The 12942-nt window shown below is 26.7% G+C and overlaps 1 protein-coding gene across 1 annotated transcript; it reads right to left on the minus strand.

Annotated features, from left to right (window-relative positions):
* Nucleotides 1-11475: 11475 nt before the first annotated feature.
* Nucleotides 11476-12712, minus strand: LOC129610342 (uncharacterized). The gene is made up of 3 exons (XM_055522886.1): nt 12598-12712; nt 11830-11997; nt 11476-11749 (listed from the first exon to the last, which is right to left on the minus strand). Exons 2-3 carry the CDS (start codon nt 11995-11997, stop codon nt 11573-11575), a joined length of 345 nt encoding a protein of 114 aa, XP_055378861.1. The 5' UTR covers nt 12598-12712; the 3' UTR covers nt 11476-11572.
* Between the last annotated feature and the right edge of the window lie 230 nt (nt 12713-12942).

A 12942-nucleotide genomic window follows, 5' to 3' on the forward strand; every position in this document is an offset into this window, starting at 1 on the left:
AATAAAAGCTGGTTGAAGTCTTCTTTATATATTTTCTATAATGGTGATCTTGAATTCTTTTTTTGCCTCCCTCTATAAAATTAAATCAAATATTGCTGATTAATTTTGCTATTGCTATTAATTTGGTCGGGCCTGCCTGGTTCTTTAAGTCACTCTTATTAATATTATCACTCAAATAGTTGATGTTTCTACGCTGTATATGTACAAGGACGTTAATAATGTGAGTGCCTATAAAGGGGAGTACAGTCAAACCACAGCATGTTTAAAAATTGTTTTTAAAAATATTTATAAAACAATTAATTTGTGAAGCATTCAATATTCCACATTTACTATATGAAATTATTCGAATATTTTCAAATTCTTCCAATCAACCCAACTATTATGAAAATATCGTAATTACTATTATTTCACCAATACATACCACTTATTTGCTTGCTCTTTTTCCATTATTATTAAATTTTCAACTTTTTACGAAAGTTACTTATATAGTTAATCTTTAGTTTTAGCCTACTTTACTTTCTCTTTCTATTTTTGTTTCACTCAAAAATTTAATATTATTATAGTTCTTATGTCAACAAAAAGATCCTTTATATTCACTTGCAAAAAAAAAATCATTTATAGCCACAATATGTGTGTATTTTTATAGTTAATTAATGACTCAATATATTTCTAAGAGATGAAAACGTAAGAACAACAACAACAAGTAAACTTTTTGCAACATAAGCGTTAGTATTAATTGACTATAAAGTAATTATAATAAAAAGCAACAGAAATAAAATATACACATACATATACATAAATGTATGTCCTTGTTCAGTGTTATTAACAGAGTTACTGATGACATTATTACCATTCTAATTAATTAGAAAAAGGATAATTTATTAATGAAGGAAAAAGGAAAATACAAAATTTTTTTTTCTATTTTGATTAAATGGACTTAATTTAGCAATTTTTTTTTTAAAGTAAACGAAAAACTAGAAAAACACAAAGAAGAAAAAAAAGTATGAAAATTAAGTGACAAAAAATATGGATTAATTAGTGCTCATTCTAAAAGACAGTGTGAGTTTGATCGGCATATAACCGAGTCTAGTGTGTATATTCTTTATTAAAGCAAACCCTTTTAATTAATTCTAATTAGTTGATCAAAAGAGTTGCACAAATTTTATCGAAAGCAACAACCTTTTAGTTAGTGTTCCTCTAAATATGTAAATTTGGCTTTCAGTAAGGGTTCCTCCTCGATATTTGATTTCTCTGAAAAGTTTTTCATTTGGTTTTGTTGAGAAAAAGAAATAAAATATGTATTCGATTTCAACAAATTGCGTTACTCGTTTTCTTAAATATTGTCCATAATGTAAAATCGGTCCCTAGTGAAAGTAAGTTAGCGGACTCTTGATATTATTCAAAACTTCTATATTGATCTCTTGGACAACAACCATTTAAATATTAAATACTGTTAACCAAAAATTTAAATTCGACGTTATAGTAAGAGTCGAGTTGTTGGCACGTGTTATGGTGTTAAATACACTAGTTCTATAAATGTTATATTAATAATGAAAATGTTTACTCTTGCTAAAAGTAAATTACTGTGTTAGCGTAACCAATTACAGCTTAAATATATTCCAGAAGATTCTGTGTAAGGTAGCTTGACAGTTTCTAGTGGCCGCCTTAAAATTTTAAAAACTAATGTTAAATATTTTAAAAACTAATTAAAGTAGTTCTATGGAATTTCACAGGAAAGTGCCGAATTATAGTCTATACACTTTGCATAAGTTTTGGTAGTTGAGTTTATTGAATTTTGATTTTATAATTTTATGGTTAATTTGACTGATACGTTTTTAAGGGAGCTTACTTAATGTCAGATAATTTAGGATGTCGAGTTTCCGGTAGGAACGCACTTTTCTGTTGTAGGGAAATCTGCCTGTCTGTCTGCAGGTCGGTTTGCCTGTGCCACGTATATCTCAAGTGTGGGTGAAGTGATTTTAATAAAATTTTTTATGTGAGTATACTTTGACTATGGGACAGATTGCTCAAATTTTGAAATATATCAGATCTCGAGAACTGAACTTTTTCACGGATTCAACTTTGACTATGGGACAGATTGCTCAAATTTTGAGATATATCAGATCTCGAGAATTGAACCTTTTCGCGGATTTTACATTTATGTGAAAAGGTTATGTTTCGAAATTTAATATTTGTTACTGGTTCTAGTTGTTACTGAATATAATTGGAGAACTTTTCAGATAATTCGGGTTGCGCAGAGCGATGCTCTACTAAGAGCCAAATTTACATTTTTCTAGGTGAATTTTCATAAATTTTTTTTGCACATTCGTCAAACAAAAAAAAATTGCGGATGGTTACGTGCTGACCACATCAGATTTTTTATTATTTAAGTTCCGTTTAACTATTTTTAACAACCAAAGTATATTCATCAAAATTTTACACAATACATGTATTCTTAACCTGTAAACATCCCAAAGTGATGAAAATTCACAATAAAACTACAAGGCTACATAAATACCATTTAAAGGATAGATTGCTTTTGTGATTTTATTTGTGCTTCTATAAATTTCGTTTTAGAACCGAAAATCTGTTATCTTTTTTTTAAGATACAAGGATCACTTTTTGAATTAAAACAAAACATAAGGGATTAGAAAATCAAAGGTAGAAATAAAATGAAAACAAAGGAAAATTTTTTGACAAATTTAATTTACAATTTCTTTTGTTCAATAATTTTGTTTTTGTAAACGAAAAAAGGATTTCCTTTCAATATCGAAGGACAATCAGTTATAAGATAATACGTCAAATTTTATTTTCATATTTTTCTCATTACATTTTCATTCCTCTCAATCAACTATTTGATTGTTTTTGCTTGTGTTACAATATTGTGGGTTTTCATTGTTAAAATAAGGACATTAAGTTACATGTATAAAAGCAATACCGCTACAAATATTTCTTGATTATAAAATATGAAAAACCAACCGCCCCCTTCTCACATATTATTTATTTTACATGATTTTAAAAGTTATAAACTCAATGTTGCTGCTGCCACACTATTCTTGTATCTGAATGGAAAATTCAATAAGATTCAGTTCTCAATATAATACAAAAGAAAGCGTTTAAAAATATTTGTTGGGAAATTAAATTAAAATTTTCATTATACTTTAAAATAAAATAAATTAAATTAAAAAATTCTATAAAATTTCCTTAAAATTTTATAGAATTCAAAAATGAATTAAAAAAAAATCCTTAAATGGAGTGGCAGTCAGGTTTCATAATAAAATTTTAAAATATTTTTGTTTTTCCCAAATATGAAAGCTGAAAGAAAAAGCTGCCTTTGTGAATTTTTCTTTTAAATAAAATTTATTTGTTCCTGAATTTAGTTATACTACGTTTTTTTGTGTGTGTATTAATTGGTGTTTAAGTTAATTGTATGTAAAGGTTTGATGTGGCTTGTTCTATTTCTTCTAGTTTAGTCAGAAAACGAAAAAATATCAAAATATTTGTTTTTCCATAGGTTTTTATGATATGGCAGCGATATGTTATTAAAATCTGTGAAAGCAATATTATTTGAGATTTTTGAAAAAATTCTAAATAGCTACACTTTCTGGATAATCTAGAAGCATATAAAGCGATTTTAATGTAATTTTGAAAAATTTAATTAAAGATGTCGTATATAGTGTCAGAAATATTTAAAATGATTGCATTGCATGAAATTTCTTCTAACTGGATTCTGGCTAAACTTTCATTGATTTCTGGAATTCATTGATTTCTCGCAGTGATTCTGAATATATTTTTTTGGGTCATTATGCAGGGTGATCCTGAAAGGTGTTATAATCTCCCGGTTGTAGAAAATATTGTTTTGTAAAAAAAATCGTTGCTGGGCAGTAGCCGCAAATGAATATTTCTGTTTTTTTTTAATCTGTTTCCCCAATAACTTTTTGAGTAATATTTCAAATGACAAACTGTTTTAATAACAAAGGTTTAATTTTCAGCTTTTCATTGTATATTAATTTTTTTTAAATTGGGATTTTCAGGGTTAAATATTTATTAGCGGCTCCCCTAAATAATATTTGTTTTTTATAAAATTGTCCCACCTTTCTGTCTCGTAAGAGATTATTGCACGTTTTCGGTTCACCCTGTCCAAGCAACTATTTCTAGTTACTTTAAACTTTAATGAAAAATGTTAAAATAGCTAAATAAATGATACATAAATACGTGACTTTTATGATAACAAGTCATCAACTTCTGTAAACAATGGACCACTTTGTCCCATAACATTAATCACTCAGTAACCAAGCTAATATATTATTTTCATATTTATTCTTAATATAACATTAAAAATTAAAGTGTATTTTCTAAAAACTAGGCTGTCCACTTAGGTTTTGGAAAATGCACTTTTACCGTTGTTCACAATAGTGTTATGTCCAGCTGGGTCGCAAAAAATTTAATCTCAAGATGCACAATTAAACTAAAATATTTATTAATTTCCATGCTTTTTAATTTGTCAGCGTCTGTAAAAACAGACGTTCTACTGTTTTCAATTGCTTGTAACTTGTAAAAATGCATAAAGGTGTAGATAGAATAAATACTAATAAAATTAGAAAAACTTATTGTGTACCTATAAAATGTTATTGTTGAAAGATCACTCCACAACAAGATTCAAATTAATGTAAAATTAATTTTATTTTAATTAAGAACTTTAATCAACAGAGACCAGCAGGAAGAAAAACATCCTTTCCTTATACTTTATAAATTTTAAGTAATACAAAAGACAAAAAATAAAATGAAATCCGTTCTACGTTGTTTCTTGTTAAAAAGTTCTAGAATTTGATTGTTTAATATAGTTTATAATGAGTAATTTCATGAATTTCAAAGAAAATTAAATAAAACTTTTTTTTATAATAAACTTAAAATAAAAATGAAATTTAAAAGCAATTTCCGCTAATTAACACTTCTATCAACTCCAGTTAAATAAATTTTATAAAATTAATAATCAAAATTCTATACATTTTTTTTCATATAGCCTTGAAGTTATTTAATTCTTTTAAGATTCCTTTCAACTATTAAGTCCTTTGAACTACGAGTACATAATAAAATTAAATAACATTTAAATTATTGTTCAGTTCTCTCTCCAGTGGAGCTTCGTAATATTGAAAATATTAAATTTAAGCAGGAATATAAAATATTGATCAGTTTTTGATTTTGAAATCAAGAACAATATATTTGATTTTTACATTTCATATTTGGGGTACCCATTTCCGAAATGTGCTCAATCAAAACTACTGAGATGAAAAGTGAAAAAACAGTGAAATTGGTTTTAATTACCATATTTGAATAATTGAATTTTACTTGAATAACTCTGGCAAACAAAACAGGCTGTATACGTAGAAAAGTAAAAACAAATCACTAAAATAAAAATTTTAGACACCTTAATTTGTAGCGTGCACATATTATATTTAATTTTTACCGACTGCATTGCATATATTAAGGACAAGTCATGTGATCACACTAAATTTCACATGTGGAGTGCGTTTTTCCATGCTAGGAAAGCGTAAATGAAATATTTAAAGAGAGATGTCTGTGAGTCTGTGTGTGTAAATCAACATCACAAGCTTGGCAGAATCAATTTTAATTAAATTTTATACATTTTATACTATATAAAAGACAGTTTGATCAACTTTTAGGATATTTAAGGTCGCGGGAACTGGCCTTTTTATAAGGGCCTATTTTACATTTTTATTTTTTCTTAAGAAGATATTCAACCCATTGACTTGAAATTTTAAATACAAGCTTGGTGTGATAGTCTACAAGAAACCATATGAACCACTTTTGGAAAAAATTAGGAGTCAGCAACTGGATCTTTTACTACGAGGCAAATTTGCATTTTTGCGTATTTTGTGTAATCAACCGATTTCCTTGAAAGTTAATATACAAGCACAGGGTGTGAAAGCAATGAAGTTATAATTTTTTGGGAAATATCAGGGCTCGGTAACTGAACTTTTCCTAGGGTCGATTTTACATTTTTTAATATATTTAAAGAACATTTTATTTTAAGTAATTGACGAACTTTTCAAAGAATTCATAGAACACAACGCGAAACTCTACTTGCGAAAATTTACTTTTTCCAAGTTATGTTTACTAATAGCTGACAAGCATCCTTAAAATTTGAAGGAGATTTTTAAAAGAAATTTTAATAATCTTGTGGAACATGTTTTGTTAAATTAGACATTACACATTGTGATCGATTATGTGCTCACAACACCAAATTTTTTTTGTATTTTAATTAGTTTTTCGTTTAGTAAATTTAAGGAAAAAATTTATTTGGTATCATAGAAATTTGAAGTTATGGAAAATTCTTTAAATCAATTTTGCAAAGACCAAGAAGATAAATAATCCTAAATAAAATTCCCAACAATAAAAAATTTTAAAGTTAATTTTTTTTGTAAATAAATAAAATTACTCACAACATCATTGCCATTCTTACAGCATAAAGAACGAAATAACAAAATAAAACAGCGTAAAAAAAGCACTCATCCAACGTAACATAAAAAAGGATTTAAACTTCAATCATCACTTTTGTGTGCTGCAGGGTGGATCACAAATTGAACAAAATATTGTTTAAGAGATTAAAAGTTCTTGTATTTTACTCTAAGTTCAGAAGTTGTTGACCTTATTTTTCTAGAAGCGACAAAAAATAAAATACTGACAAAAAGAAATAATTTTTTTTTTCAATTGATAAAATGGCAAATTTTGATTTTTATTTATTTGTAGGCAGAGTTCTAAATAACTAAAAGGATCTAAATTGAAAGTATGGCCAAAAAAAAAAAATAATAATGTGCAAAATTAAATGGGTGATTTTTAAACCCTTTTGGCACGCCTTCTATAAATAAATATCTAAAGTTGTTAATGTCTAAAGGACCTGTAAAATATTATTTTCTGGGGTAAATAAACTTTTGACTTGAGAGTACTATTCATATCCAAAAATAAGAAAACCTTGGAAAATGCACCTAAATAATCGACTGGCTTAAATCTATAAGTACTCGTATCTCGTAAGAGGAATATATAAGTACTCGTATGTGTGTGTTACATATATAATGGCGTTTCTTCCTCGTGTATGCATTTTCAATAACTGGAAAACCCTGGTTCAACTGCCGGCAATAATTTTTATAACATCAAAATTTCTTTGCTATTGTTACCATTGTAACAAATCATACGTTGGAAGCTTTATTTATTCCTTTTGCAAATGTTTGCAGAAAAAGTCAATGTTGTTATATTTGGATGGTCATTAGCAGTGCTTTAATACAATATTTTTCTAAATAAATGCACATATTGGGAATTAGGTGGCCTTCATATTTTAAGTTAACTACCAGCCCTTAATAAGGTTTATAAAAAATTGAATTTAACTTAAAACTTAAATAATTTCTGTCTAAACTCTAAATAGCATGAAACAGAATGTTAAAGTGAAAAATTCTGGAACAAAGTGCATTTTTCAAAATATAAAAAATTGCATACCATACGGCGTTTGAAATTAAATGACAAAAATTTCTATAAAATTTTTTCCTTACGAGCAGCAAATTTTTAAGCAATTAAAAAAGAAAGAGATCACCATTCTTCCTTTATTTTCAATATTATTCCAATAGTCATTTTTCCTGCTTCTAAAGCGCATTTAAAATCAATTTTTAAAAATTGCATTAAAAGCAACACTAAAGCATTCAAAAGTTGAAACTAAACTGAAGTTACACACATACTACAATTCCAAAAAAGTTTTCCTTTACTCTTGGTTGAAACATAAATAAATTTTCGAAAATAAAACAGCAACTAGTTATTGTTAGAACTTGCGCAGTATACAGAGCGAAAAAAAAATGTTAAAAGAGCTGTAATGTTTATGTAAAAATATAAATGAGTTCATGTGGTACTAAATAAGAATTAACAGACAATTTAAATAATATTTTTCATATACCATAATCAGCTGATAATTTTACAGTATTTTACAATTGCAACACGTTTCGAACATAAAAAAAAAATTAGGTAAATCAACAACATATAAAAGTTTCTTTAAAAAATACTTCAGAATTTATTTTATGGGAGAAATAAGGTATGATTTTCGATGATTTTGTACATTAGATTAAGATTTTCTTTACTCTTACAAATAAGCTCTTAATATTTATTTACTTTTCTTATAAAAAATGCTGGATAGCTAGATTCAATAAATTCTTTTCGAAAATTAAGTTGGGTCCCTAAATATATGCAATTTTTTGATTTCTTTATTCATTTTTTATTCACTTTCCTTGTGAGTGCAATTTTATTTTATTAAAAATTTATTGAGAGTTTAGTACTACGATACCGTACATTTTGCATAAATTTAGACCTATTTATACTTATTTTAGAATTATTTAAATACTTAATTGGTGGAATTATAAAAGAAATTCCGAAATTTTAATCTTTAAATTTTACCCCGTCTTTAATTTCGCGTTGCAATAAATGAGAGTTATGAATTCAAGTGCATTATGATTCTTTGTCACTTATTACAAAATATCCCAAATTAATGAATGCGAAGCGCCTGTATAACGTGGGAAAAATATTCGACAGATGTTTGATTTTCATCTGATAATACTCTATAAATACAAGTTTTAGTATAAGCAAGGTGGATTTTTGTTTGTTAAAGTGTTTTAATTAAAACGCAGTAGACTTAAGGTTTCCCAAAAATGGCAGTACAGGTGATAAAATTTTTACTTTTCATACCCTTTGATTTTGATTTAACAATAAAATCAATGAAATGAAAGCAAAATATGCGTATAACAATTTTTACTTAGCTGTAGTTATTCTCTTCTCGCTGTGAAATTTTGGTGTAATGAATTTGGCATAAACTCTTCTTCTATGACATTCCTGCAACTATTTTCTATTTTAGGATTTTTCAACAAATTTCTTGCCTTTTGATTTAATGCTCTACAAAAAACAACATCTGAATCTATTTTAGAAAATAATTTGCGGTCACCATATTATTATTGCAATTTTGATTAAATATCCTTAGAATTATCCTTTCGGAATATTTATAACAATATTTACCGCAAATTATTTGAATTCGCAAAATCATAGTGTAATTGGCAAACAAAAATATTCAAATTGTCTTCAGTAAAGCGTAAAGGCTATTAAAAGTTATGCATAATGACTTTTGAAATAGGTGAATTTTTACCGTGTCTAAAAAGTAAGGATTTTGCTTTGTAGAATTCGAAATTTAATAAGAGTTATTTGGATTTTCAAAAATTTTTGTTATGCTTTAGAAACATTTCATTCATTTCTGAATACTCAAAGAGAAAAATCGCAAATATCATTAAAAAAAAAAACCAAATGTAATTTTTTTCGAAAAGTAGAATTTGTTGTTATCTTTTTCTTTGACCACAATTCCTAATTTGATTTGCTACTCGTATGCAAATTAATTACTAAAGCCGAAGCTAAATATGATTGAATTATGTGAAATTCACAAAGATTTCAGTTTTAATTTACAAATTTTTTCCTTTATGTAGTTGATATTTACACAGATGACCTCCAAATGACAATAAATTTGAAGAATAACATTTAAAGGATTGTATTTAAAGGATTATATTTTTACTGACATCGTAACACTAATAGGTAAAATAACTTTCGAGATAAAATTGAAAAATGAGGCTTTGTAAAGGTGATCTTTTAAAAATTTTTTAATTCACTACTTCCACTAAATTCCGATGTAAATAACTCGGAATACATTTTACATGAAATGAAAATAATTCCTCTGTACTAACTTTAATGTTTCAGGAAATGATCTAAGGTATACAATCTGATGTAAGGTAAAATAATATCCTTGATTTTGAAACAAGAACCCTTGCAATTTTCCTTTTTTGTTTTTTGCTACACATTTTGTTTACCACGTGAATCAAATTATTCCGGAAAAACCTTTAAATTTTTTTATAACTATAAAAATTTTTACGAAAATTTTAATCAAAAGCATACACATACATACATTCAATTTACTCAATAAAATATGTATGAATTGATTCAATAATTTCAATCAGATTTTTCGATTGTAATCACTTACAGAGACACAGCAGGCAATAAAATCAACTACTGTCATTTCGATTAAGGAAACTTTTAATGTAATTGTACTTTTGTTTAATAATAAAAGAAAAAATTAAGAGAATTCATGATTGAACAAAAATATATTATTAATGTTGTCGCCATTTCCAATTTTAATTTTTATATTTTAGCTACCAAGAATTTTTAGGATAAATTTGCTAACTTTCGGCTTAAAAGAATTAAATTTTATTCTATTTGATATGATTAAGGATGCATAATCGAAGAATATTTGAACAACATCATTAGATGCAAGAAAATAACCGTCTAAGCCACATGATGACGTGGCAATCGTAACACACACTAAGCCCAAATAGACCCGTTGTGATGCCCGCTGAACCTCATATCCCCACGCTCACTTGAACCAGGCCAAATCTCTTATAAATCGGTTAAGATCCTTGGCACTTTACATTCACCAAGTCCGTAACTTTTAAGATAGCCAGCCTTCAAAGGAATCGAAATATGCTAGTTCTATTATGGTAGTTTTTCCTTAAATTCGAAACCATAATATTATTATTGTTATGGTACAAACCAGCACTGTAATTTTCTTTCCAAAATTGTAGATAAATGAAACTATATCCTTATTTTATTCGACAGTAATAAAAAGAAACTCATAATTCCATAACATAATTTATTATTTAAATGTTAAAAGGAAATGTAAAAGCAAAAAGAGAGTAACAAGAGTCACAAACAGACCACTTGAAATTTCATAAAAGGATTTTTAACCAATTACTTTTTGTACGGCATTAATGATTATAGCAAAAAATAATAATAGCAAACATAAAGAAAATGTTTTACATAAAAGTTCACCGCATGGTACCCAAAAAGATCAATGAAAATTCAATAATAAATTTTCTTTAACAACATTTTTCACGCGTTAGGTAATCAACGTCTTTCTTTTTAAATTAATAATTATTAAGTGAAAAACGTAATAATAGGTCAAAGGAATGATAACCAATTTTATATTATGACAATTCGAAGTTCAGTTTTGTTTTAAGAGGCAGGCACAAAAACAAAGAAGTGAAAGAAAAATATCAAAGGAAAATTTGATTTTGGCAGGAAATTTAATTGAATTTTTGGATATACGAAAAGAAATGTTTTTCTGTTCTTAATTTTTTCCTCGTGCAAAGACACATTGAATAAAGAAAAAGTGTGTGTGCAAAGAAAGCCTGTCTATTTCATATTTACATTATTTTTCGTTCAGCTCAATGAATAATAAAATGTTACTGGGTGAAATATTCCACAAACAAAATTTTGCATTCGCAACAAGATTGTTGATTTAAACTACTTTCAAACTCGTTCACATTGCCTTCTAGTATGCTACAGCGTTACACAATTCATTCTTATAATATAAAACCACATTAGAAATTCGAGTCATAAAATTTTTACTTTATATTATTCTCGATTTTAATATCACAAATAATTATGAAACAGTTTAAAATATTTTCATTTTTTTCTCAGATACTTAACGTCCCCAAATTTCAGCTGTCATATTGAGACCAGTATTACTTTGTGATCTAAAGATGAGTGTAACATTTTTGAAACCAACACCACCACGATAAAGTGTAGCTTGTCCACCATTACCAAATCTAGTTAAATCTCTAGCTAAAATATATGTTATTTTTCTGGTATTTGCTCCTGCCTATAATAAGTATATAAGTATTTTTTAAATTAAAATTAATAAATTTTTGGTTAGAATAAAATTATTTCAAATTTACTTACTCTAGCTGGGAAAGTTAAATTGTATGTTGGATAATTTCCTTTAATAACGATATTTTGACGGAAAATCATTTGATCATTCCAATTGCGTGCTCCCCATGTTGAATTTGTTGCTGATACAACAGCAAATGCAGCAATTAAAGCAAAAATAAGACAGCCTAAGAATTTCATCTATAAAAAATAAAAATTAAATTAATGTAACAAAACTTTCAGTGTATTTTTTTGTTTAATAAAACTGAGAGCATATTATGGGTACACAGAGAAGACTTCATTTTCATGTTACATGAGAGGAAATTTTTTATATCGAAAATATTCGTATGTAATTGTGATTTGTGACGTAAGAATTTCATAAAATTTTAATAACGTAATGAGCACATAAAATGGTAAGTGAACTAAATTATTTTTTTCGCGAGAAAGAGAACAACAAATTCTCTTGCACTATTTACAGTTCGCTTTATGACTAAGCGAGCAAATATTTAATTTTTAATTTTTTCGGAAATAAATTAAATTGCAATTATTATGCGACCTAATTGCCTTAGGTATTAATTCAAAATCTAAATTTATCATAAATTTCTAGGGAATTTTATGAGCTCTGATCCAAAATGGGTAGACGCTTCCGGTATTAAGAACAATTTTTACAAAATTTTCCACTGCCTACACACTATACTGAAGATTACTAGCATAAACGCGCTATTATTTTTATTATTACACTCAATTAAATTTAATTTTATTAAAATAATTTTTTAATTAAGAGTTTCCAACATTTTTTACCTTTTCGAGAATAATTTATTTTTTTTTGTTCGTTAAAATTTTATTATGGTAAAAATTTTATTTATTTTTTTTGTAATTCGATTGGATTGAGCGAGTCAAACTAAATTATTTAAATCTATAAATTAAGTTTTTATATGAAAGTTTTGCACAAAAATTAAAATTGTTATCTTATCTAATTCACAATATTAAACAAGCTTGAAGCTACTTTTTTGTGTATACAATATACAAAGTAAGATAAAATAACGATTTTAATTTCCGATATAATAAAGAGTACTTGTAATTTGTACGATTTCTTGAGAGAGTTGTTTATTTTTAACACGATATCAAACATTAGATTCTTATGAT

Source organism: Condylostylus longicornis, unplaced genomic scaffold (genome assembly GCF_029603195.1).
Source record: "Condylostylus longicornis isolate FDR11 unplaced genomic scaffold, ASM2960319v2 ptg000044l, whole genome shotgun sequence".
Taxonomy (NCBI): Eukaryota; Metazoa; Arthropoda; class Insecta; order Diptera; family Dolichopodidae; genus Condylostylus; species Condylostylus longicornis.

Excerpts from the sequence above, each read along its gene's own strand:
- LOC129610342 (XM_055522886.1), bottom strand. The coding sequence starts at position 11,997 with ATGAAATTCTTAGGCTGTCTTATTTTTGCTTTAATTGCTGCATTTGCT. Across the intron at positions 11,750-11,829 it reads ATTTAACTTTCCCAGCTAGA|GCAGGAGCAAATACCAGAAA; the intron begins GTAAGTAAATTT and ends TACTTATTATAG.